Source organism: Mustela nivalis (assembly GCF_964662115.1).
Source record: "Mustela nivalis genome assembly, chromosome: 17".
In the NCBI taxonomy this organism is placed as follows: domain Eukaryota; kingdom Metazoa; phylum Chordata; class Mammalia; order Carnivora; family Mustelidae; genus Mustela; species Mustela nivalis.
In genome coordinates this window covers 48,579,268-48,605,805 of record NC_139036.1, presented here as the reverse complement: position 1 = coordinate 48,605,805, position 26,538 = coordinate 48,579,268, and the positions used below count along the sequence as shown (strand labels likewise).

The 26,538-nt window shown below is 39.8% G+C and overlaps 1 protein-coding gene and 1 long non-coding RNA gene across 35 annotated transcripts in view; both read left to right on the top strand.

The window, feature by feature from the left end:
• The window catches only part of BPTF (bromodomain PHD finger transcription factor), a 159,079-nt gene that overhangs the window by 122,082 nt on the left and 10,459 nt on the right, over positions 1 to 26,538 (top strand). For 10 of the 34 annotated variants that reach the window (XM_082706596.1, XM_082706607.1, XM_082706599.1 and 7 more), the window contains 9 exons: positions 5,066 to 5,283; positions 7,817 to 8,039; positions 8,753 to 9,240; positions 11,259 to 11,341; positions 11,642 to 11,867; positions 17,364 to 17,692; positions 20,495 to 20,668; positions 21,681 to 21,873; positions 22,750 to 22,834. In XM_082706596.1, coding sequence (XP_082562722.1) covers positions 5,066 to 5,283; positions 7,817 to 8,039; positions 8,753 to 9,240; positions 11,259 to 11,341; positions 11,642 to 11,867; positions 17,364 to 17,692; positions 20,495 to 20,668; positions 21,681 to 21,873; positions 22,750 to 22,834 — 2,019 coding nt within the window. Of the gene's footprint in view, positions 1 to 5,065; positions 5,284 to 7,816; positions 8,040 to 8,752; positions 9,667 to 11,258; positions 11,342 to 11,641; positions 11,868 to 17,363; positions 17,693 to 20,494; positions 20,669 to 21,680; positions 21,874 to 22,749; positions 22,835 to 26,538 lie in introns of all 34 variants that reach the window. The other 24 variants (XM_082706621.1, XM_082706620.1, XM_082706612.1 and 21 more) reach the window with 3 other exon arrangements.
• LOC309851416 lies at positions 11,880 to 13,640 on the top strand. The gene is made up of 2 exons (XR_014304766.1): positions 11,880 to 13,061; positions 13,096 to 13,640. It is a non-coding gene; the product is annotated as an uncharacterized lncRNA (long non-coding RNA).

Sequence of the window (26,538 nt, the reverse complement as noted above, 5' to 3'; positions counted from 1 at the left end):
ACAATACTCCGTGTGGCAAAAGACAGACAAAATCAAGGAAACAGCTAAGAAGGATTTAAACAGAAAGCATAAAAAAAGATTACAAAGGCATTATCAGCCCTTTGTTAATATGAACAGGTTAAACTTCCCATATTTATAAGTTGAATATTGTAAAGATAGAAGAAAAAATCCTACTGTATATTAATAAGAAACATATCTAAAGTTGAATTACCACAAAAGGTTAATAAAAAGATGGGCAAAGGTACATGAAATAAAGACCAAAAATAGCAAGTAAGAAAAGAGGGAGATAGGGTGTGGGTGGGGAGGACAACAGTTATCCTACTAATATTGAACAGAGCAAAAGTCAGTGATTTTTACATTGCCTTAAAGATAAAAAGTTGAAGTGAAGATGCCATTTGGAATCTTTAAGAACCAATTAAGGGGCACGTGACTGGCTCAGTTGGTGGAGCCTATGACTCTTGATCTTGGGCTTATAGGTTCAAGCCCCACATTATGTGTAGAGATTACTTAAAAATAAAATCTTTGGGGCGCCTGGCTGGCTCAGTCATTAAGTGTCTGCCTTCAGCTCAGGTCATGATCCCAGAGTTCTGGGATCAAGCCCTATGTCAGGCTCCCTCCTCAGCCAGAAACCTGCTTCTCCCTCTCTCATTCCCCCTGCTTGTGTTTCCTCTCTCGCTGTGTCTCTCTCTGTCAAATAAATTCTTTTTTTATTTAAAAAAAAACTTAAAAGAAATATCCTTTTAAAAAAAAGATTTCATTAGTGTGTTTAAAGCAAGAACTACTTGATATCAGGGAGGGATCAACAGAAGCATGGTAGACCAGAAGCAGAGTGTGTCAACTATTAAACCTGCAGGAGTACACATTGGTTTTAGGTCCATATGGACTTTGTACAAAAACAGTCACATAATGAGTCATAAGTAAAACCTGGTGAATTCCTTCCAAAAAGTGGAACGTGTGTAGGCCACATTCTATATAGTAAAGCTAGAAGTTAATTAAGTTATTCTACTAATTTTTACTTGCTTGAAAATTTTAAAAAGTATGTTCTCATAAGTAACATTTGAGTTAAGGGAACATCAAATGCATAGGTTCAAGCAGATTATCGAGTAGTAACTAAGTCATTCTGCCAGAGCAGGACTCAGAGGCAGATCTGTTCAATAACTACTTGAGCACCTACCTACTCCAGTCAGTTGAAATACACTGGAGGATAAAACAGACCAAAAACCCATATTCTTAAGTATTAATCAGTAGAAAAATATACAAAACAAGTCTTAAAGAAAACAGAAAATAAAAATATAAGTAATAATTTAAAAAGGGCGGGTATCTGGCCTACTTGGTCAGTAGAGCATGTGACTCCTCATCTGGGAGTTGAGAGTCAAGCCCCATGTTAGGTGTAAAGATGACTTAAAAATAAAATCTTAGGGGTCCCTGGGTGGCTCAGTGGGTTGGGCCTCTGCCTTCAGCTCAGGTCGTGATCTCAGGGTCCTCAGCAGGGAGCCTGCTTCCCTCTCTCTCTCTCTCTCTCTCTCTCTCTGCCTGCCTCTCTGCCTACTTGTGAGCTCTCTCTGTCAAATAAATAAAAATGTTTAAAAATTTTTTAAAAAATGCTTTAAAAAAATACAATCTTGGGGCGCCTGGGTGGCTCAGTGGGTTAAAGCCTCTGCCTTCGGCTCAGGTCATGATCCTAGAGTCCCGGGATCCAGCCCCGCATCGGGCTCTCTGCTCGGCAGGGAGCCTGCTCCCCTGCTCTCTCTGCCTGCCTCTCTGCCTACTTGTGGTCTCTGTCTGTCAAATAAATAAACAAAATAAATAAATAAAATAAAATCTTTAAAGAAAAGAGAAAAGGGCAAATGTTAATAAAATAGACCATTCTTTTGCAAGTCTATTCTTGAGAAATGGGAACAAAATGCTGTTTTACAGAATTAGTAATGAGAAAGTGCTATAAACATGGAATGAATTTCTTTTTAAGCCTTTGTGTATTAGAGAGAGAACATCAGCAGAAGGAAGGACAGAGAGAGGGACAGGCAGGCTCCCAGCTGAGTGGGGAGCCTGATGCAGGGCTAGATCCCAGGACCCCAAGATTATGATCTGAGCCAAAGTCAGATGCTTAACCGACTGAGCTATCCAGGTGCCCCTAGAATGAACTTTTTTTACTCAAAAGAGAATTGTGTATAGGAGTCCTTGTAGCAAGACTTCGGGGAATTCTCACTCCCCATACTCAGGAACTAAATCTATTTGAATAATGAGGCATATACTATGTATATAGTTTAGTGTATATATATATATGTATGCATATATATATATATATAAAATATATAAGTATATACTGTGCTTATAAATTTCAAGTCTCAATGACTCATATCAAGAAATTTGGAAAGTTGCTATAGTATTTCCTACAGAAAATTCCAGACCTCATGGTTTTATGGATGAAATTCTTTGAAATGATTAGGAAGCAATTTCTTTCTTATAAGAAAAAGTTCCAGGGCACAGGGCAAAGAAAAGATTTAATCTTTTCCATTCATTTTATAATTTTAGCACAGTTCTAAAATGAAATAAAGCACTCGTTTTTTATTTAAATAAAAGCAATTTTCTAAAGTCTAAACAGGATTTACCCCAGAAAAGAAAGTAAGATCCATTATTTCACTTAATGCTGCAGCGGCAGTGGGTAGAGTCTATCTAGTATCTATTACCGTTTAAAACGAGCTATCAGGTAGCTAAAGGGAACAATAAAAGTGATGTAAAGGAGAAAAAATTGTAGATGACAACTAATAATATACTTACAAATCTGAAAAAATTTGGTGATCGCAAGATATACAGTTACGTGTTTGACTTGCGTATGTGAATCAGTAGTTTCACATATGAGTGTGTCTCATGTGTCAAAGAAAAGCAAGATGGCCAGTGGGTCTGGTGGGGCCCAGTGAAGATGTGGAAGAATCCTAGGAGTTGTGGCCAGAGAGGTGGAGGGTAGGTGGATGTGTGCAGTGTGTCTCTGATTATGTATAGAACAGCTTACCCTGTTCCTACTATCACACTATTCCCAAAATGGAATCCACAGACGTCATGGATATAATTTTTTTAATTTTTCAATTTACATTTCGGTGATAATCTCAAATTAACGTGTACATGTTGGGAGTCATCTGAATGAGCAGCACCAACCCTTTAATCCATCTGTGTTTATGATGGCCTCATACCTGTACCAGGGGATCAACTAAAGCGATTTTTCATGCATTGTTCCTTGAACTGCAGTATAAGGACATACTATGGGGTCCAGAAATTCTCAAAGTAAAGCACTTGACTTTAGATGGTGTACTGTGTTTTGGTTCATCGTAATTTACAAGATTTTGATTGTCACAGAATTAGCACTGTGACACCAGAGGAAACTAGACCAATGAGAGCCAGTAAAGAGGCATTATCTCTGAGAATCTAAAGTGTCACAAAGGTGTCATTTTCATTAGGAAGGAAAGACTGGACTTACAGCAAGTGATACTGAAATAATCAGTTTCTAGTTTTGTCGGGGCATTAGACCTCAGCCAGCACATACCATGACTGAGAACGTACCTGGGAAGATACATCTGATTAGAGAATGTAGGAAAACTTAAAAAAATTAAAGCCAGAACAAGAAAAACACACCCACATGCATATTAGGGGAAAAAATTTGAGATCTAAAAAGAAATAAAAGGCAGAATGCAAAGTAGGAAGACTAGATAGTTGTAATTTATATCTTTAATCGATAAAAAAAAAACCTGTGAAGAAGTAGGAAAGAAGGGAAATGGGGGGAGGGCAGAGAGAGTCCCAGGTGAAGCATGATGACTTGCCACGGGTTTATATGCTGACCCTTTATAGTAATTGACGAAATTCAGAGACTATGGTGCTGTCATACCATTTCTGGTTGCTGGGATATTGTACTTTAGTGATAGAACCTAGGGTTGGCAAGCGTTCAGCGAAATGGAAACTCAATGATGGTGAGAATGTGTGTTGGTAAAATCTATCTAAAATTCAACTCAGTACTGTTTTCTTGCTAGAAACCCAGTAATGTAGGGGGGGAGTTTATTTTAAGGAAATAACTAGAAGGGTATAAAAATTTATAAACAGGGATTTCACCATAGCATTATTTTTAAAAAAATTAAAAGGGAGGGTATTCTGAATGTCAGACTTTCAAATGTTATACATGTGCAATGTGATACGTAAGCACCATTTATTAAAAGAAATGTCTGTGTATATTTACAGGAATGTATATTCAACAATGGAAAAAAAGATAGGAAATGAATGTAAAACCTCAGAAATGTGATAGTAGTCACTAATAACGAATTAGGACATTGTAAATATAAAATTAGCTATCAAGTAATTACTCTTCGCAGTTGTTCCACAAGGGAAAAGTTCCACCTGCTTTTTCTTCTAGTTAAATGAGAAGTTAAATGAGAAGTGGAAGTTTTTTGGAAGGCTATAGAGCCATTCTAATTTAAATTCATTCATTCAGTAGATGCTGAACAGTGAGCATTAGAAGTATTCTTTGAGCATTTGGCCCTGATACCGAAGATAAAGTGACCCTTGACCTCATGGTTATCCCAAACTGGTGAAGAGCTATAAGAAAATCTCATTTATAAACATAATTGGTTCAGAATAGTCCTGTTCTGTTTGTTATGTTTAAAATTCATATGAAATTCATATGCATTCATTCTATATTAGATTATCTTCTTATTTTAAATATTCCTAAGGAAAGGCAGCCTCATAAAGTGGCTCTTAATATGTATTTTTTTCTTCAGTCTTCCCTATTTGTCATTTTAGCTTTAGACTTGCAGGAAGAATATTTGACTGTGTTTTTACTCCACTGCAGATAGCAAGAACTGGGGAAGGCTTGTCAGTGAGCCACGTGAAAACAGGTTCACTGACAGCCAGGTGGGACTCAGGGTGAGGGTTTATGTCTGAGTGCATCCTTGTGCTGACAGCGGCACATAGGTCTTTCTGAAAATTGAAAAGTACGCACTCATCTGACATGTTGAACAACATTTCAACTCAGAATGCTGCCGCAGGGCATCTGAGCATTCAGAGCATTTTGCTATGCCCGTAGGTGCCCCTCAGCAGGTGGTGACTCAGATCATTCGAGGGCAGCCTGTCTCCACCGCCATCTCTGCCCCGAATGCTGTTTCCTCGACGCCAGCGCAGAAGGGATTAACCTCCGGAACACCCAGCACAAATCTGCAGTCTTCGGCCTCACAGCCCCCGCGCCCCCAGCAGGGACAAGTGAAGCTTACCATGGCTCAGCTCACTCAGTTAACACAGGGCCACGTAAGTAATGCAGCTTCATTTTAACTTTTTCTTTAAGTTTTTAATTCCACTTCGTTAACATTCATTTTAATTACAGAGGGTGGTCATTTATTTTTTCTTGCAGTAGTTTAAATAAATATGTACTGGGGGCATCTGTGTGACTCAGTTAGTTAAGCATCCAGCTCTTGGTTTTGGCTCAGGTCATGATCTCAGAGACGGTGGGACTGATCCTTGGGGCAGGCTCCACACTCAGCGGGGAATCTGCTTGAGATTCTCTCTCTCCTCCTCCTTTCCCTCCCCCTGCTGCCCCCACCTCCGTCAAATATATATAAAACAAAAGCAGCCATGTACTTACTCTCAGAAGTTTGCAATGCACTTTTTAAAGAAATGGCTGCTTCCTAGAGTCGAACAAAAATACTTCTCAAAGGAGAGATAAAATGAATTTCAGTTATCTAGAGTCCTTAGACTGTAAACTAAAACAGCCAGATGGATAATCTTTTTAAGTACCAAAACATTACTAGTTGACCAGTTTCCATGGGAAAAATAAAATCTGACTATGTAAGTTGCTATCTTGTAAGATTGTTATCATTATTGGTTCTTCTAGTAGTAATCAGTTGAATGCAGTTCCTATAAAAATCCCAGGAGGTTTTTTTTTTTTTTTTTTTTTTGTGGAACTTGACAGGCTGATGTTTAAAAATTTATGTGAGAGTGCAAAGGAGAAGGAAAAGCTTATAACACTTTTGAAGAACAGGAGTCTTTGCCCTATGTGATAACCTGATACTGAAACTTCTTATGATCCCTCCTTGTTAATAAAGAAAGGTACAGACAACAAAGACACACCAGTAGCCCAACAGAGAATACAGAAAGTGACCCATACATATGTGAACACTCTTTCTATGATGGAGGTGTCATTGCAGGTCACTGAGAAAAGGATAGACTGTTCAGTAAATGGTGTTGGGACAATTAAGTTTACATGGGAAGCTGTGAAACTAGGCCACTACCTCACACATAAACTCAATTCCAGCTGGATAAAAGCCCTATCTATGAAAGGTAAAGCTATAAAACTTTCAGAAGATATGATAGAAGAAAACCTTCATAACCTAAGGCAGGAAAAAAAGGGCTTTCTTACTTTAAAAAAAAAAAACACTAATGGTAAAGGAAAAGATTTGCAAATTCATCTACATCGAGAATAAGAACTTCAGGGCACCTGGGTGACTCAGTGGGTTAAAGCCTCTGCCTTTGGCTCAGGTCATGATCTCAGGGTCCTGGGATCAAGCCCTGCATCAGGCTCTCTGCTCAGCAGGGAACCTGCTTCCCCCTCTCTCTCTGCCTGCCTCTGCCTGCTTGTGATCTTTCTCTGTCAAATAAATAAATAAAATCTTTAAAAAAAAAAAAGAAAGAAAGAAAGAAAGAAAAGAACTTTAGTTCGGCAAACATTAAAAGTGAAAAGAGTGAGAAAATACAAATACTTTCAAATAAAGACATGAAGAATTACTAAAAATCAAGGAGGCAAAAAGAAAGTTCAGTTTAAAAAAAAAAGACAAAAACTTGAAGAGGAAAGTGGAAATCTAAATGTCCAAAATGAAAAAAAGTACTGAACTCTATTAGTAATGAGGGAAGTGCATATTAAAACTATGTACATAAGAGCTTGGTATAAATTAAAATGTCAGGATCAAGAATTGGCAAAAACATGAAACAAAATGAACTTTCATGCACAACTTCTGGTAGTATAAACTGGTTTAGTCATTTGGAAAACTCCTAGCATTATCTAGCAGAGTTGAGGATATGAGCATACACATGTCCGGGAGGTAGTACATACAGAGTTTTTACTTCCTGGTCCCCATTTTGACAACAGTGTGGACATTAGCAACCTCCTGACTTGGTGTTAGCATTCCCTGTCTATACCCCAAGTGGACACAGAAACACACCATGGATCATCTGGTACATGGTGAAAAACTGAAACCAGGAGACCTGGGCGCCTCATTTTATCTTACCTTTAACTTGGTCTCTAACTTTGGGCAAGTGACTTGAGCTTTGTAACCTTGAATTTCTAATTAATGATAAGATCATGGTAATATTTTCTCTCCCTACTCCACAAAGTCACAAGTCAATCGTGAAGATCAAACAAGACAGTATCTATAAAGATGCTTTGAAAATTATAAAATAATATGATATATAATAATATGATATAAATAATCAGAATTTTGTGGAGGCATTAGCCATTTACCTCAGTGCCCTTATTTTATAGATTGGGGAAATTCAGGTCTGGAAGAGTAATACTACTTGTGGACAGATACCTGGCTGTCCATTTGGAGAGGTTGAACTGAAACTCTGGGTTGTTAGTTCATGTTTTTTCCACTATACAACATCAGTCTTTCCACATAAATATTCTTATTTTAGCTTAGATGAATTCCTTCTGATGCTGTTCAGTGCACATCCACATACATGTTTTCACTGTGTTACCACTGTAACATTATTTTACCACCGTAAAAGTGGTATACTTACAGATTGATGCCATGAACACTGCTTATATGTTGTCTGTTCTTCTCCACAGGGTGGCAATCAAGGTTTGACAGTAGTAATTCAAGGACAAGGTCAAACGACTGGACAGTTGCAGTTGATACCTCAGGGGGTGACTATACTTCCCGGTCCAGGACAACAGCTGATGCAAGCTGCCATGCCAAATGGGACCGTTCAGCGGTTCCTCTTTACACCTTTGGCAACAACAGCCACAGCAGCCAGCACCACCACCACCACCGTCTCCACTACAGCAGCAGGTAGAACGTGGGGTTACCAGCAATGCTGCATGTTCTTACTCCAGTGGCTGGGCTAATAGAGGGACGGGAGACCCACTGCTTATCTTGGGGGGATGTGCCTCAAGCCAGTGAGCTTATGAGATGACTGACTGGTCACCCTCACAGAGTCTCTTATTCCTCCCTATCCTCTCCATTCCCCCCTAAAAAATACAGAAAATTGGGGTGCGGAGCAAAAAAATAGTGGCTGTCATGGTAACTCTGCCCATACTTGCTTCTTTCCCAGCCTCGTAGGCACCGATTGAATCTTGCAGATAATCTCCGGGAGGCTGGGTCTGTCTGTCCAGCTCATAGCCTCCATCTGAGAGCTGCAGGTCCAGAACCACTTCGTTAGCCTGCTCCTGCAAGCTGCCCTCACCGTGCCATAGGAGAAAAAGGAGGGTTTAGCATTAGCCTGTGCCAGAAGTCCTGGCTGATTTCCAGAGATGGCGCCTTGCTTTAAAACCCAGCGCTCTGGAGAGTTAGCAGCATGTGCGGAGGGCAGCCTTGAAGCAGGACCTGGCTCCCCAGTTAGGAGAATCCTAGCTCAGGTGCGTTTGTGGAACGCATTTCTAAGGCATCAGTCTTCTATACTGCAATTCACAATTCTCACCTTTAGAAAATCCCCTTCAAATTCTTCTTGACCAAGGTCCCATGTTCTAGAGTAATAGAAATATTTGGTCTTTCTTTTTTCACAGGTACAAGTGAACAAAAACAGAGTAAATTATCACCCCCGACACAGGTGCAACAAGCCAAAACCCTGCCGCCAGCTCAGTCCTCAAGTGTGAGTCCTCCAGAAGCCCAGCCACAGACTGCTCAGCCTTCAGCTCAGCCCCAGCCCCAAACCCAGCCCCCGTCCCCAGCTCAGCCTGAAGTTCAGACTCAGCCTGAAGTTCAGACCCAAACAACTGTTGCATCCCATGTCCCTCCTGAAGCACAACCCACCCAAGCACAGTCCTCCAAACCCCAGGCCGCAGTACAGTGTCAGCCTCAAAGTCATGTCCAAGGACAGTCTCCTGCTCGCGTTCAAAGTCCACCACAGACTCGAATACGTCCATCGACTCCATCCCAAGTGTCTCCTGGACAGCAATCCCAGGTTCAGACTACAACCTCACAACCGATTCCAATTCAGCCACATACATCTCTTCCGATACCTTCCCAGGGCCAGCCACAATCACAACCCCAGGTACAGTCTCCAACTCAAACTCTTTCATCAGGACAGACGTTAAGTCAAGTTACTGTTTCATCCCCATCCCGTCCTCAGCTCCAGATACAGCAGCCGCAGCCCCAAGTCATTGCTGTGCCTCCGCTGCAGCAAGTCCAGGTTCTCTCTCAGATCCAGTCACAGGTTGTGGCTCAGATGCAGGCTCAGCAAGGTGGTGTGCCCCAGCAAATCCAGCTCCAGTTACCTATTCAAATTCAGCAAAGCAGTCCTGTGCAGACTCACCAGATTCAGAATGTGGTTACAGTGCAGGCAGCCAGTGTGCAAGAGCAGTTGCAAAGGGTTCAGCAACTCAGGGATCAGCAGCAAAAGAAGAAGCAGCAACAGATAGAAATTAAGCGGGAACACACCCTCCAAGCTTCTAATCAAAGTGAAATCATTCAGAAACAGGTAAAGTTATTAAGTAAAAGCAGCATGTTCAGTAGCTTGAATGGTTGTGCTGTGCAGTAGACCTAGTGTTGGCTGTGTTAGGTTTCCAACATGATGAGACAAAAGGCATTGATGGTTCAATTTAGAAGCAGCACTGGATTGCCGAGGAGTAACGAAAGACTACCGTGGCTTGGAACTCTTGGTTGGATGTAAACAATCAGTGCTTATTAGAAGAACTACCTGTATTCCAGGAGAACTAAGATGGGAAGAATGGAGTTAGGAGGTTCAGTACCCCTGAATACAAAACTTGAAGGTCTGCCCGAGCTCAAAGCCACTTTAGGCGCCATAGCCCTTTGTTTGAAGTTATTTGCAATTGTCGCTCCTTAGTTTGCATGTAGGCCAAGCAAATTATAGACAGTGGGAACTCATTTGCATTTCTAACCACACCCTCGTAAAAAGGTTAAATAAAAGCTTAAATAAAAAGTGGCATCCTCCAGTAGCGGCTTAGCTAAGTAATAAGGCCATTTAGAGGAGTTAGAGTTATTCTACTTAAAGTGAAGTCACACGTATAAGACCCTGTAGCATCACTGGAGAAAACCGTCTTTGCATCGACAGCCTTATGTGAGGCGTTTGAGTGTGGATTTCAAGTGTTCCCAAGTCCATGAGACCTGCGTTCAGTTCCGGGGTCTTCCATTCAGTCTGTGAAACTCATCTCTCCATTCTGAGCTCTATATCCTCATTAATAATCCCTCTCTTTCCAGCCATACAGGATTATTGTAATGATTGAATGAGGTCATGTATGTGGAAGCATTTTTTATTCTTTATTGGGATGTGTTCAATGTATAGCATTATATAAATTCAAGGTGTACAATACGTTGATTTGATAGACTCATACTTGGAATATGATCGCCATTGTGGCGATAGTCAGCACCTCTGTCACGTCCTAGGAGCATCATTCCATTTTGGGGGGGAGTAGTTCAGACCTGGTCTCTTAGCATGTTTGGTGATTCTAATACAGTGTGGTTAGCACTTTTTTAAACAACAAAGGGATTTTAAACGTGTATGGTAATATTCTTATAACTTGATGTCATGTATATGTTCAAATGCATCATTACCCAGCTTTTACTATTGTGTAGTCTGTAAATTGAGAATTATCACAATGTCTATCTTTATTCGAATCTCTGTGCAAAATGGGATGGGGAAGGAGGGGAAATAATCTGAAATTGATTCCTAGGAAGAGAGTGTAATGTTAGAAAAAAAATGGCTGTTGGAGAATCCTAGCTGGGTAAAAATTACAGCTTATAGTGCTTAATCTCAAACAAGTGAATTGGGTTTTTCATGTCTCAGAATCTCTTCTATAAAACGATCCCCTTCAGGGTTATTAGGAGGACTCATTGAGGTAATGTCCAGTGCTTACTTAGCACAGTGCCCAGTACACGGTAAGCACCCAGGCCATATTGTTGTAGCTCTAATCTTATTTGTATTAGGATATAAAATTCTTACCGTTTCTTTGGGAAACATACACATGCTCAGATTTCTGCTGTTGTTTTCTGTATACCAACTTGCAGTCATTATATAAAATATGCACTTTGGGATTTTGTTCTGTCCTGAAGGTGGTGATGAAGCATAATGCTGTAATAGAACATTTAAAGCAGAAAAAGACCATGACTCCAGCCGAAAGAGAAGAGAATCAAAGGTAGGGAGAAATGTTAAAACCCAGGAACACAGCGACTCGTTGAATACCAGCCTTTCCTCTTTAGCGTGCACATGCTCAGGAGATCTGAGGTTACAGTTGTTGTTTTTTAAATCTTGGCTGAAGTTCGTTAAATGAGAACACTTGGCACTACTAGCTGCTCATAACTGGTTTGAATCACTCCTTGAAACTTACCAATCATAGAAAGTTTGTGTATCAACCATAGAGATACAGAAAAATGATTTCTTAAGCCATTTCAGACTGAAATGCCCAGCATCACATGGATTGTCTATTTCTCTCTAGAATGATTGTGTGTAACCAGGTGATGAAGTATATTTTGGATAAGATAGATAAAGAAGAAAAACAGGCAGCAAAAAAACGGAAGCGCGAAGAGAGCGTGGAACAGAAGCGTAGCAAGCAGAATGCCACCAAGCTGTCTGCGCTGCTCTTCAAACACAAAGAACAACTCAAAGCGGAAATACTAAAAAAGCGAGCACTCCTGGACAAAGACCTACAGATTGAAGTGCAGGTAAGAAGGTATTTCCTTTCCTTCTGTGTCCAACATGTAGCATTTAACTTTATTCTTTTCTTTTTTCCCCCTGCAACTTTGGTTAAGCTTTAAATGTCAGCTTGTGTCTAGAACTTAACATTTTTATACAGAGAATAAAAACAGTGGGACATGTGTCTTTTGAAACAGGACACAGGTTTTATATCTGAAGGTATGTTGTAATCTCTAATGTAGCCACTACAAGAGGTCAGTCTATCGATTTAAAGTCTATCTATCCCTCTTGGGGATAGATAGCTTTTATGCTCTATGACATAGTCTCGCCAGTAGTTACCAGGAGCCATGTTTATGAGAAAGGTAGACCAAGAACTGCAAACCAGTGCTGGAAGAATGGAAAATAAAGAGTTGCCCATTAAATAAGGCACTTCCTCCTTAACATGTAACTGATTGTGTAGGCATTGCTAATCCTCTGTTCCCTTAGGGGATTTATTGAAAAATGAAAGAGAACATCTATTCATATGTATTTGAACAGCTTCGTAAAGAGAAGTAGGCTATTTAAAGCATCCCTAGAAGTACCTTGTATATTTTAAGAAGATGAGAAATATTTTTTTAAAAACTGATCAGCCCACCAACCAACATTACACAACTCTGAGACATGAGGGATCTTCCCACGAAAGTCAGAAACCAGATGACATTGTCAAAAACCAACATCATTATTCATCACCTCCAAAAATTTCTAGTGCATTAAGTCAAGAAAAGAAAAAAGGAGATAAAATTCTTACTGTATATGGTAGGATTATTATATCAAAACCCCAAAAGAAAAATTTTATTAGAGATTTCAGTGAGGTGGTCACACACGACATGTTGAGACTACAGGCACTGCAAAAAGTGTCAAACAAAAGAGCCAATTCATAGTAGCAAATATTACCCCTCACCTTTAGATCTGCTTCAGATCAAAAATTCTAATGTTCATAAGGAAACCACAGAAATAATAGAAGAAAACAAAATTGTCATTTTTGTGATCTCAGGGTGGGAAAAACCACTTTTGCACATTGCAGATTTCAGATGTCACAAAGGAAAAAGATTTGATGACAAAAGAAAAAGCTTTATATAGGAAGAAAGAAAATACCATAAACAATATTGAAAAACAGGTAACAAACAGGAAAAAAGTTTTGTGACATTGATGACAATTAGTATTACTAAAATTTAAAGAGTAAGGTCTTACTGACCTTACCGACTTAAGGTCGGTAAGAAAACGATGAATATCACTTAACTAGATAAGGAGAATCCTATCACAATATATACATATAATGTATACTTTAAATACCTTGCAATTAAAGAGAAAAGAATACTCTAGTACAAGAATGTGTAAGACATACAAATAAGCAGTTTTCAAATTTAAAAATGCCAAGTACCGGGGCACCTGGGTGGCTCAGCGGGTTAAAGCCTCTCCCTTCGGCTCAGGTCATGATCCCAGGGTCTTGGGATCGAGTCCCACATCAGGCTCTCTGCTCAGCAGGGAGCCTGCTTCCCTTCCTCTCTCTCTGCCTGCCCCTCTGCCTACTTGTGATCTCTGTCAAATAAATAAATAAAATCTTAAAAAAAAAAATGCCAAATACCAGTAAACATATAAAAAGATAGTCAACCTAGGGATGCGTGGGTGGCTCAGTTGGTTAAGTGCCGGATTCAGCTCAGGTGATCCTAGGATCGAGCCCCACGTTGGATTCCCTGCTCAACGGAAGGCCTACTTCTCCCTCTCCTTCTGCTTGTGCACTCTTTCTGTCAAATAAATAAAATCTTGGTGGGGGGGGAGGTTTTTTAAGAAAAGGATAATCAATCTAAATACTAAGGAGTGAAATGAAAAGACTTTCTAGAGAAAATATCATGTATTTCTGGAAAACATTACATCAGTGTGTAGCAAAAGACTCTAAAATGTGGATATTCTGATACTCCATAATTTCAGTTCTAGAAACTCATCTAAGAAACAGGCAAGATACATGAGCAAGGGCATAATGAATGCCGATCATTAAAACAGAAATTTGGAATCAGTCTGAAATCCACAGAGAAGAGATTAGTAATCGGTATTTCTCAACAAAAGTACCAGGCCTTTTCCACAGGCCAGATTTTTACATATTGTAGAAAGTATAAGATTGGGTACTAAATGCTATTATCATCGCCTTCAACCCAAGAAATGACCTTGTCTCCTCCACCTACATTTTTACATACTTGAGGCAACAGCACCACCCTCAGCTGGGAACCACTGGATTAAATACATTTGGGAGTGTCCACACAGTGGACTTCCATTTTAACAAAAGGGTGTGCGTAGGATTGGTCCTTTTTGCTTTTAATTCTTTGGGGAAATTCTCAGTGATAAATGCCTAAATGAAAAATTCAGGTTGCAGAATCGTATATATAATGTGACTTATCCATTCAGTTCACTCAGCAGCTATTTATTTAACATCTAACGTGTGTCATATGCTATTCCCACTCCATGTTCTGCTAATAGTCTGTATTCTTTACATATAAGTAAATAAATTGGACATGTACATTCAGATGTCTTTCAAAGTAATTAGCTTGGCCAACAAGTAAAAATAATGTGTAAGTCAGTGTGCCCCCCTCCAAAGATGACCATTTTAAAATAATTTTTAGAATATATCTTGTATATATTATTTTTAATAGATATATTCTTGTATAAACATAATTTATACAGAAATACAATCACACTGGAGACAACATATACTGAACATTTTTCTGCATTCATTATACTTTATAGCCATTTAAAAATATATTTTTAAAGATTTTATTTATTTATTTCACAGACAGAGATCACAAGTAGGCAGAGAGGCAGGCAGGGAGGGGGAAGGCAGGCTCCCCACTGAGCAGAGAGCCCGATGCAGGGCTCGATCCGAGGGCCCTGGGATTATGACTTGAGCCGAAGGCAGAGGCTTTAACCCACTGAGCCACCCAGGCGCCCCGATAAAATAATTTCTTATTAAGTTAAAATAATTTCTTATTAAATTAAACCTTCATTTAGCTCTTTCAACGTCTCAGACACAATTATTACAAAGTTTTTGTCAAATTGTTCTATAAAATTGCATTTGGAATGAATTCAGATTCAGTTATTTATTCTCTTTTTTCAAGAGAGTGGGAGCGGGTTCGTGGGGTGCAGAAGAAAAGAGAATCTTAAGCAGCTTTCATCCCAGCACAGAGCCCGATGTGGGGCTCCATTTCACAGCTCTAGATCATGACCTGAGCCAAAGTCAAGGGTCAGACAGACACTCAACCAGCTGAGTCACTGAGGTGCACAGCATCCGCACTGAAGTGAGAGTTTTCTGTTTCCTCTCTGGAGGCCCAGCAGACCAGTCAACCCTTCCATCAAGCCGGGAGCCTGCTCTTGAGGCCCACTCCCACAAAGCATGCGAGTCCCCTTCTCTCTGCAGAAGCGGGTTGTTGTTGGGCTTCCACCTCCTAGTTCTGATTCTGGAATCACGCAGGTCTGCAGTTTTAGCCCTGTGCACAGTTTTGTGTTTCCATTTCATAGAGACGTTTATATCTTACTCAAGCGTGGGTCTGTCTTTTCAGTCTTCTCCGTTTTATATTTTACTGTCATCGGTATGTTCCTGGAGCAGGGGATCAAAGTGTGTAAGCACTGTAACTTTTTTTTTCTTCATGTGACTTCTGTGCCCAGCATGGGGCTCAGACTCACAGCCGTGAGGTCAAGAGTCGCCTGCTCTACCAGCTGAGCCAGCCGGGCACCCCACCCCACTACACCATCTTGATCTTTCTAAAATCTATTTCATTATGTTATAAACACATCATATTAACTGGGAAAATAGCACCCACAATTTACTTTCTTCCCTCAGAAGAAGTTTAGACTTTATTTTTAAAGAGAGAAGGGTTGGAGCACGTGGGTGGCTCAGATGGTTAAGCGTCTGCCTTCGGCTCAGATCATGATCCTGAGGTCCTGGGACCAAGCCCCACATCAGGCTTCTGGCTCAGCAGGGAGTCTGCCTCTCCCTCTCCCTCTGCCTCTCTCCCTGGTCGTGCTCTCTCCCTCTGCATCTTTCTGTTGCAAATAAATAAATAAAATCCTTAAAATTTTGAAAAAAAATTATCAAAGATTTCTTTTAAAAAAGCAACTTCAGGAGCGCCTGGGTGGCTCAGTGGGTTAAGCCTCTGCCTTCGGCTCAAGTCATAATCCCAGGGTCCTCGGCTCTCTGCTCAGGAGGGAGCCTGCTTCTCCGTCTCTCTCTGCCTGCCTCTCTGCCTTCTTGTGATCTCTGTCTGTCAAATAAATAAACAAACAAAATCTTTTAAAAAAGAGCGAGAGAACGGTTGCTGAATAGTCATACAGCTTTACCTTCTCACAAGACTATCTAGATGTTAGATAGAAAAATTCATTAAACCAAGACCATTCAGCTTTTTTTTTTTAAGATTTTATTTATTTATTTGAACAGATAGAGATCACAAGTAGGCTGAGAGGCAGGCAGAGAGAGAGAGGAGGAAGCAGGCTCCCTGCTGAGCAGAGAGCCCGATGTGGGGCTCGATCCCAGTACCTTGGGATCATGACCGGAGCCGAAGGCAGAGGCTTTAACCCACTGAGCCACCCCGGTGCCCTGACCATTCAGATTTATTTGTTGGAATTTTGTGATGTTTACAGGGGTGCCTGGCTGGCTGAGTCACTGGAGTATGCGACTGTTGATCTCTTAATCTCGGGGTGAAGTCCGGGCCCACATTGGATGTAGAGATTACTTAAATTTGTGTGTGTGTGATGTTTAAAAGCTTGGTCATAGCAGTGACTTATTCACACCAAGTTTATACATGGATGCCAATGACGATAGCTTTTTTTTCTCTAGGGAAATAAGCATTTCAAAGAATAAGTTGTAGCACTAGGTAACAGAGGTGTGTCTATAAAGTATTTCACATGAAGAGAAGTAAGGACATTTATTTATGTCAAAATGTGTATTGCTAAAATAGCTTTCCCTGCATTCTTCAGTTCTAGACATAGGAGCATAATAAACAAGGCTAGTCTGTCTCTCACTCAGTTTTTGGGCTGGTCAAAGATCACATCTTGAGTGTCATGTTCAGTTCTTGGTGGGTCTCGCTCCAAGGACGAGACAGAGAGAAGCCGGAAGGAAGCAGTCAGTGGGTGAGGACACTTGAATCCCATTCTGAGCAACAGCTGAAATAATCAAGACACAACACGGGCAAGCCAGGAGGGCCATTGTTTTCAGAAAATTGGTCATCTTTCTGTCAGATCTTCTTTGAAGATAGCAGCTTTCCAGTTGTTGCATAATCTTCCCTTTATATTTCTCGTGGATTTGATTGGGTTCAGAGTATGGTTAGGACACTCCAGTGACTCCCCTCCCTCACACTAGGCTGAACTGTGGAGCTGCTCCGACAAGGGAGGTAAGGCAAGAAGGAAGGTCATGTAAAGTCCTCTGATCACGTGCACTGACCAAAGTCGCGCATTTACATTAAGTCCAATGACAGTCTTGCATTGTCTTTAATTGACAACAGGAAGAACTCAAGAGAGACTTGAAAATTAAGAAAGAGAAAGACATGGTGCAGGCAACAGCCGTGGCGGCCACCTCGCCTGCAGCGCCGCCTGCGCCTCCAGCCCCTCCGCCTTCACCCCCGCCTCCGCCTCCCCCGCAGCATACAGGCCCCCTGGCCACGGCCACGGCCACGGCCACACTGCCTGTGGCTTCCCAGAAGAGGAAGCGAGAAGAAGAAAGAGACTCAAGCTCCAAGTCCAAGAAGAAGAAAATGATCTCTACTACCTCAAAGGAAACTAAGAAGGACACAAAGCTTTACTGTATCTGTAAAACGCCTTATGATGAATCTAAGTGAGTAGATCTTTTCGGGCTCTAGTTTATTTTCTTAAAAGTTTAGCTGTTAAATTTCCAGTTGCGAAGAAAATGAGTGTATTGGTAGCAATGTCAATGAAAGTAGTTGAAAGTAAGGGTAATGATGTTTTGTCTGTGGTCTTATAGCTGATGTTCTTAAACTTGACACTAGAGAAGTAAAAATTTTTGTATTTTACGTGTTCATGATTCATGTTTGTTCTTCATCGTATTCTTTTCTGTCAAAAACAAGCTTTCTCTTGCTCTTTTGCTTTCTCCTCTTCTCTCTGGATTAACTCCAAATCAATTAGTAATGTTGTCTGGAGAAGGAGGTCTATTATTACTGCTGCCCAAAGCTGAGAGCAGCCTTTCTGGAACCTGTTCACGACCTTATGATTACATCAAATCTTAGCCACTATCTGATATGAATGGTGCACAAGGTTTCAAGTTTGAGTGGTTTTGGTTTTTTATTGTTTAATTTTAAGCAATTCTATGTTTTTGGTATTGTAATACTGACAATATTATTTTTGTCAAAGTTCCCACTTTCTTCTTGGGGACAAATGCTGGAGTGTTCTTTTCACTCAGTCTTCAAGAATGACACTCAAAAATGTGATAATAAAGCATGGCAGCTGGAAGCTGTTTTTGGCTGTTGTGACTTGTATTTGGTGATATATACAAGATTTTAAAAACACTAATTCATGAATGTAGTTTCATTTTTTGTTATCATTATCATTCAATGAAGTATTTAGCTTTCATTTTGAGTATTTAAATGTAGGCCAGCTTTTTAAAGTCAAGGTTAACTAGTGCTTTTTGCAGTAACCAAGAAGTTTGTGCTAAAAATATATGATTATTTAGGGTTAGCCATGCTTAATATCTACCTTCAGTGGATGCCTAATCAATTTATAAAATAAAATAGTGATCTTTTCAATCACGTTTTTTAAGTTGCAACTTTGAAGCTGCATTGGCGGTGATATTTAAAATTATAACCAGGTGCTAGATCAACACTTTCTATTGCTAGATTTAGCTGTGTGTTGAATTAAGCACCTCAGTTTTGGCGTCTTCCCTTTTCATTGTCTTTATTGGAAATGACAGATAATGTGGAAAGTGGGGCCCTGCTAACTGATTTTGCCTTTAGTCTAAAACAAGCGTGCCTCCCTTTAAGCACAAGAATACTCAGCGATTTATAGAACAAAACAGAACATGATTTACTTTCTTTACAAAAATATCTGCTTATGGACTTCATTTAAATAATTAGACTTCTTTGGCTTATTTAAAATATTCAGATCACAGAGATTCATCTCACACACGTTTTTGTCATACTTATGCTGCCTAAAATGAGGCACGCATGAACATGTCCTCATTCTACTGTGATCGCCTCATCGTCTCGTGGGTATTTCCTATTTTTCAGTTTGTTGTTACTAAAATTTCAATAGGCCAAGTTCATCCACTCCCTGTTGTAGTCGGGATGAATTAGTGTTTTTTAGGAGTATTTTGTAATCTCTTGTACCAAACTAGGCTGGTTTGGGAATCTAGTGAGAGTGACTAACACTTGAAATTCAAGTCGTGAGCTCACGTGCAGAATACATTGCCTGCCATCCAGTGAGGGCCACATCCAGAAACACCCTGAAGGCCCAGTCCCTAGTGAAAATCATGCAGGAGTCTCACTTCCCAAAATAAAAAAATTAGTGGGACTAGGATGAACTACACAGTCCTATATCATTACTCCTTTACATTCAGATGGCACTTTAGTTTGAGGACCAGTTCCATTTCTCCAGGTGAATTTACCAAGAAAGACTTGGGTAGAACCACATCAGCAAGCCAGTCAGATCCCTTAGGGGTCCACACTAATTCTTGCTGTGATTTTTACACGGCGTTCCTACATCGCGCTGCCAGCACTTTGAGATACACTCTGTGTTTGTCGTAGAGATGCTCCTCATTCATTCTGTCATTTGGGATCTTACATTACAAAAGCCTTGAGGTTTAACTGCATGTGATTACCCTCAGTTACGTACCCGTAGCACCCCAGCTCGCCAATTACTTGCTGTCTTGGCTACCTGTTCCCATACCACACTCCACACTGTGTCTCCCCCGTTTTGAGTTGAAGCAGTTCTTTACCAGGTAATTAACCTAGTCACTCTCCACATTGTCACATACATTACATTGAAAAACTGGTCCTTGTTGTAATCTGTTATAATTAAATTCCCATGTTAATTTAGAAAACTTAGTAGAAATTGAATACCACATATACTTTTCTTTCATACTTTCATTTTGACCATTTATCTTCTACACCTGGCTGACGTGCATGTTCCTTGTAGTGTAACTTCTTGGTGTTTGCGCTTTGCTTTGTTTTCAAATTTAAACTGTGAGATACATTTTCAAACCTATCTAAGAAATAGCCCTGAATTTGAAATGGCTTCTGTGGCATAGGTTTGACAGATGTAAGTCTTTGATTCTTTGGCTTTGGTTTTTGTGCCTGTTACAGTTTTATACACATTCATTAAGAGGGAGACATTACCATCAGTGTGTTGTTTATTTTTTCAAATTCCAGTATGTTTTTAAAGACCCATATTTCACTAAACAGTGTATTTGTTGAAATTGATGTGAGTGATTTTATGTTTCTACACTTGATACAGTGTCAGATGCTGTAGTTTGCCAGGAGTAGAATGGTCGGATGCAGGATGTTTAGCTGACTCATTGCAGAAAGTAATCCTATAAGAAAGTGAATCAGGACAGGGAAGACAGATTTAAGTATCTTGCAGCTCAAAATGACAATTACATTGTCATTTTCATTGTGAATACTTTTAGGTTCTATATTGGCTGTGATCTTTGTACTAACTGGTATCATGGAGAATGTGTTGGCATCACAGAAAAGGAGGCTAAGAAAATGGATGTGTACATCTGTAATGATTGTAAACGGGCACAAGAGGGCAGCAGTGAGGAATTGTACTGTATCTGCAGAACACCTTATGATGAGTCACAGTGAGTTCTGATAAGAGCATCATATTTAATAATTTAGGAAGCCAAATTGCTCTGACTGGTTACTTATTTATTTTAAAATAAAAAGCAAGATCTTTTTCTGCATATATTATACACTTACATTACAAATTCCTTCCCAATTTTTTTTCTCTTTTTTTTCCCTCTTTACCTCCCCTTCAAAATTTATGTTGCTTCACAGTGAATGTTTGAGATGCATTGGGGGAAAATATCGTTTAATGGTCGACTTGATTCTTCAATATGTAACATAGAAATTAATGAGATTAAAATAGCCTGACTTGTTTGGACTTTATCAGTGTTTGAAATGGCGCTTTATTGTAGGTTAGGGGTTAAAAAAAAAAAAAACACTAATTTGGGTATAATTTCTGAGACTCTGTTATTAGCTTATAGGATTTTGAACTCCCGGTTGGGTGGCCAGTACCAGCTTCCCATGTGATACAGTACTAGTTGAAAGATTTTTGGTTTATTTTGTTTAGAGCTTTAAAGTCAATTAAATATTTTGCATTTTTCTTCGTATTAATTCTCCACTATTAAGTGTTCTTTTTTGCTTTCTTTCTTTTTTCTTTCTTTCTTTCTTTTTTTTTTCTTCTTTTTTGGTAAAGATTTTATTTATTTGACAGAGAGAGACACAGCGAGAGAAGGGGAGTGGGAGAGGGAGAAGCATGCTTTCCGCCGAGCAGGGAGCCTGATGCAGGCCTGATCCCAGGACCCTGGGATCAAGACCTGAGCCAAAGGCAGACACTTAACAGCTGAGCCACCCAGGCGCCCCTACACAGTGTTCTTAATAAACTTTTATTGCTTGTTCTTAACATCAGAAACACTAAATTAACACAGTTGAATGCCAAGCTGCAAAAGTATTAAAACAGTTGTAATACTAAAACTATTTTATACGCAGAGTTAGAATCTTTTCAGGTGCATGTTTTAGTGTTCTTTAAAATAAATTGTGTAATGCGATCCCATCTGTTTTGAACTCACATTTCCATTTCGGATCTTGCAGATTCTATATTGGCTGTGATCGGTGTCAGAATTGGTACCATGGGCGCTGCGTTGGCATCTTGCAGAGTGAGGCAGAGCTCATTGACGAGTATGTCTGTCCACAGTGCCAGTCAACAGAGGATGCCATGACAGTGCTCACACCGCTGACAGAGAAAGATTATGAGGGCTTAAAAAGGGTGCTTCGTTCTTTACAGGTGAGAAACCGCTCTGTGCGCAGCGTTGGAAGAGGAAGTCAACCAGCGTGACTTTGGAGACGTTTCTAGGGTTCGAACCTTCCAGTCACAGAGTCTGTGATTATTTCCTGACTCCTGGCTAGCCTAGTGAAGTACTCCAGACTTCAGTCCTTCACATGCCGATTTCATGAGATTAACCGTCTCCACACAGGAACACAGTTGTTGATCTAACACTCGGTTTTAAAATGACTCACTTTGTTAACCTAGATTTAATTTTTAAAGACAAGTTTACCTCACCACTGTAGATTGAAAAACAATTTGATTAAATTCTAGGGAGGGGGCACCCGGGGAGCTCCATCAGAAGAGCATGCGACTCTTGATCTTGGGGTCGTGAGTCTGAGCCTGCCGTGGGTGTAAAGATTACTCAAAAATAAAATCTTTAAAGGAAAATACAGATTTTTAAAAAAGAACTGAAAAGAGAACAGTGGTCTCAGTATGTGGATGAAGTTATTTAATAGCGTGCCTCTGTCACCTCATTATCAGTGGGAACCATTCCACACACTTGGAACCTCTTCCCTCAGCTATACAGGTAGCAGGTTATCACGTAGGGATGAGAGTACAAGCTTCCGACTTCTATGCTAGTGCTCCACCCGCCCCAGCTGAGGTCCTCAGCCCACCCTTCGAGAACCCTTAGTACAAGGTATGCTCACCCGAGATGACTGATGACTAGAGTGAAGCTCCAGTATAAAATAATTATAAAATAATTTCATCTCTCAGGTTTAAACTGACTTCTGGAGTTTAGGGGTTGATTGATACAGTAACTCAATTGGGAAACTTAAATGAAATGAATATTTCCACCTGACAATAATGTTGTTTTCTGCCCCCTCCCCCTTATAGGCCCATAAGATGGCCTGGCCTTTCCTTGAACCCGTGGATCCTAATGATGCACCAGATTATTACGGTGTTATTAAGGAACCTATGGGTAGGTACTGGAGTTGAATATGGAGTGTTTTCAGATATCTCAGAAGTTACTTATCATCCATGAAACTGATATATTGTGAGGATATGTTGAGCAAGGCCGGTGGAAGAATAAATTGGCATGGTAACTTGTAGGATAAGTGGGGATTGCGTACAAAAGTTTAAATCTGCATTCCCTTGGACCCAGCAATTTCATTTCCTAGGATTTATATGTGCACAAGTATGTTATTCATCGCAGACTCTAAGTCCAGAAAAACCAGAAATGAGATCAGGGGCCATCAGTAAATCTGTAGAGGAACAGCTGAATCAGATGATACGTGAGCAGAGTACTATGCAGCTGATAAAAGATGAATGAAATCCGTGCACAGATCAGGGTCTGTCTGAGCCTCTCATCACTCTCTGTCACCTTTTCCTCATCTTTTCCTGAAGGAAAGCACGTTTGGTGGGCCCGAGTAGAGAGCCAAGAGACTATACCCTTATTTCCCACGACAAAAAAAAAAATGGTAATAAGTAACAGCCACAAGTGATTGTATTGTGATGAACAGTTTCAGGTACTTGTGCTAAAAACAATTTATCTGCAAATGAAATTATAAAAATTAAAATGTAGTTAAAGCTTCTAAAATTGCCAAAGTAAGAATTAGCTCCAGCTGTTGAAAGTAGTTCAAAAGCCAGATAAGCATTTTTTTTTCCAAAGATTTTATTTATTTATTTGACAGAGAGAGATCACAAGTAGGCAGAGAGGCAGGCAGAGAGAGAGGAGGGGAAACAGGCCCCCTGCTGAGCAGAGAGCGCGATGCGGGACTCGATCCCAGGACCCTGAGATCATGACGCGAGCTGAAGGCAGTGGCTTAACCCACTGAGCCACCTAGGCGCCCCGCATTTTTTAAATGGGAAGGATTTTACTGTGTATTTGAAAGTTGCTAAGAGAGTTACCTGGAACGTTCTCATCACAAGAAAAAAAAGACTTTTTTACTGTATGTGGTTGGCAACAGGTGTTAATTAAACTTATTGGGCAATCCATCACTTTGCAGTATATTGATATACCAAGTAATTATGTTGTACACCTAAAACTGATACAGTGTTATATGTCTGTTATATCTCAATTTTTTTAAATGAGAAGGGTTTGTGTTTGATGCAGCTTCAAAGAGGGGGAGAAAACATGAAGGGGAAATAAGTGAAACTTAGTTAAAACTAAATTAAACAAGTAGCCGTTACCTCTGTTCTGATGTCGAAGGTAGAAGAAGCTAATCTGTGTACATATTTTAGATATGTATAATCTCTTTGGAGAGAGTATCTGGGGATATTTATTTAGACAGATAATTCTGCTTCTAAACATCATAGAAAATCTAGGAAATAAAGAAAAGAAATAAGAAAAGATAGAATGTACCTTTATCTTTTCCTCACTGAATCCTATTTTGGTGTGCTCTGTGTGTGTGTGTATGTGTGTGTATTAAAATTGAGACCATATGATTTGTTTGAGGGGCACCTCAATGGTTCAGTAAGGGAGGCATGGGACTCTTGATCTCAGCGTTGTGAGTTCGAGCCCATGTATAGAGATTATTTAAATAAATAAACTTAAAAATATATTTGTGTCATCATCTGTTTAACAAACATTTTCCTGTGTTGTTAACCTTCAATAACATGACTTTAAGGGCTTTCAGTAATCTGTGAATTGAATCTACCTTTACTTATTTAACCATAATTCTTTTTTTTTTTTTTAAGATTTTATTTATGTATTTGTCAGAGAGAGAGAGTGCACAAGCAGGCAAAGTGGCAGGGAGAGGCAGAGAGAGAAGCAGGCTCCCTGCTGAGCAAGGAGCCCGATGTGGGACTCGATCCCAGGACAATGGGATCATGACCTAAGCCGAAGGCAGCGGCTTAACCCACTGAGCCACCCAGGCGCCCCCATAATTCTTTTCTTAAAGAGCTGGATTATTTTCTGTCCTTTTTTTCCCCTCCTCCTTTTTTCTTAATACCACCAAAATGTAAACAGCCTGTTATGTACTAGGTGTGTACACAAAGATAATACAGATCTCCAAGACACACTAGTGAAAGGAAAATCAAAGTCACAGAAAAATACCTGGGTTTCAAGCAGCAAACAATTCTGTATTTTCTAGGCCACATAATTGTATTTAGAAATGCAGAGAAGATATGTACAAAGATAGAGGCTAAGTTGAAGATTGTAGTTTCTTTTCAGGGAATGAGGGAGCCAACAAGATTAGTAGCTTTTATGTATTTTCTTGAACAGAAATAGGGTTATATGAATAGACCATGTTTTATAACATACTTTATAAACTTCTCAGTACATTTTTTCATACCGCGTGAAAATATGCGGTCTAGACCTACATCGTTGTTATTCATATCCCATTAAAGTAATTTATTTAATCACCCCCAATTAATGGGTTTTTCACTTGTGTGCAGTTTTTGCTGCTATACGCAACACTTCTGCAAACATCTTTGTTTATGCATTTGCCTGCACTTGTTTTCTGAGAAGAAATTCCTAGAAGTAGATTTTCTAAGAGTTAGAATTTCTGAGTCAAAGGAATATGTATATACTTTTTAGGCTTTTGATAAATATTTTCAAATATCACTTCTGCAAATTGAACCAGTTTCCAGTAACAGCATGTATACGTATCCTTCCCTCTCTACTCTTGAAAACACTGAGTATTATACTTTTGAGAGGAAATATTTTATTTGAAAATATTTATTTAAAAACGATGTGTTTAGTATACAGGTGTTATAGAGGTGCAGTAAAATATAAAATGTCTTACCACTCATACTCTTACTTGGAGGTAATTGTTGAAGATAGGCCGATGTGTTATTTTTAATTTCTGCTAACTTGGATAAAGAAAGTGGTTCGTTGGCTTTGCATGACTTCAGTAACTAGTGATGTGTACTTATTGTCTGAATTTTATGTGAGTTTCCTATTTATGTATTTTGTGGTTTTTTTCTCTAGATATTCATATTGTCACTGTTCCTTAATGGGCTCTTTTATATCACAAGGACTGACTTAGGTGGCTCAGTCAGTTCGGCATTGGATTCTTGATTTCAGCTCAAGACTTGGTCTCAGGGTCATGAGATCAGTGTGAAGCCTACTTCAAAATGAAGTCCTATACTGATTTTTTTTTTTTTTTTTTTTTTTTTTTTTTGAGAGAGAGAGAGAGAGAGAGTGAATGTGTTAGCCCAGGGAGGGGCAGAGGGATAGGGACAAGCAGACTCTGCTGAGCGCAGAACTCAACACTGGGCTCAGTTCCATAACCCTGAAATCATGAAGTGAGCTGAAATCAAGAGTCGGACATTAACCTGCTGAGCCACCCAGGCACCCCAGCAGATGATCATTTTTAACACTCTTGGATTTAAATCTATTCACCATTATAAATTCTGCTTTTGGAGTCATACTTTAGTCCTCTGCTCTTCCCCAGATTTATAAATACTCAGTTATATGTTCTCCTAGATCATTCTTTCTTTGGTTTTGTTTTTTTTTTTTTTGAGAGAGATCAAGTGCACAAGCAGGAGGGAAGGGAAAGGGAGAGAGCATCTCAAGTCGACTCCGCATGGAGCCCAAAGCCTGATGGGAGGCTCTGCACCACAGCCCTGAGATCATGACCTGGGCCAAAACCAAGATTCATACACTTAACAGACTGCCACTCAGGTGCCCCTCTAGTAATTTCTTTTTAATGGCTGTCTCATTAAGTTGGAATCACAAAA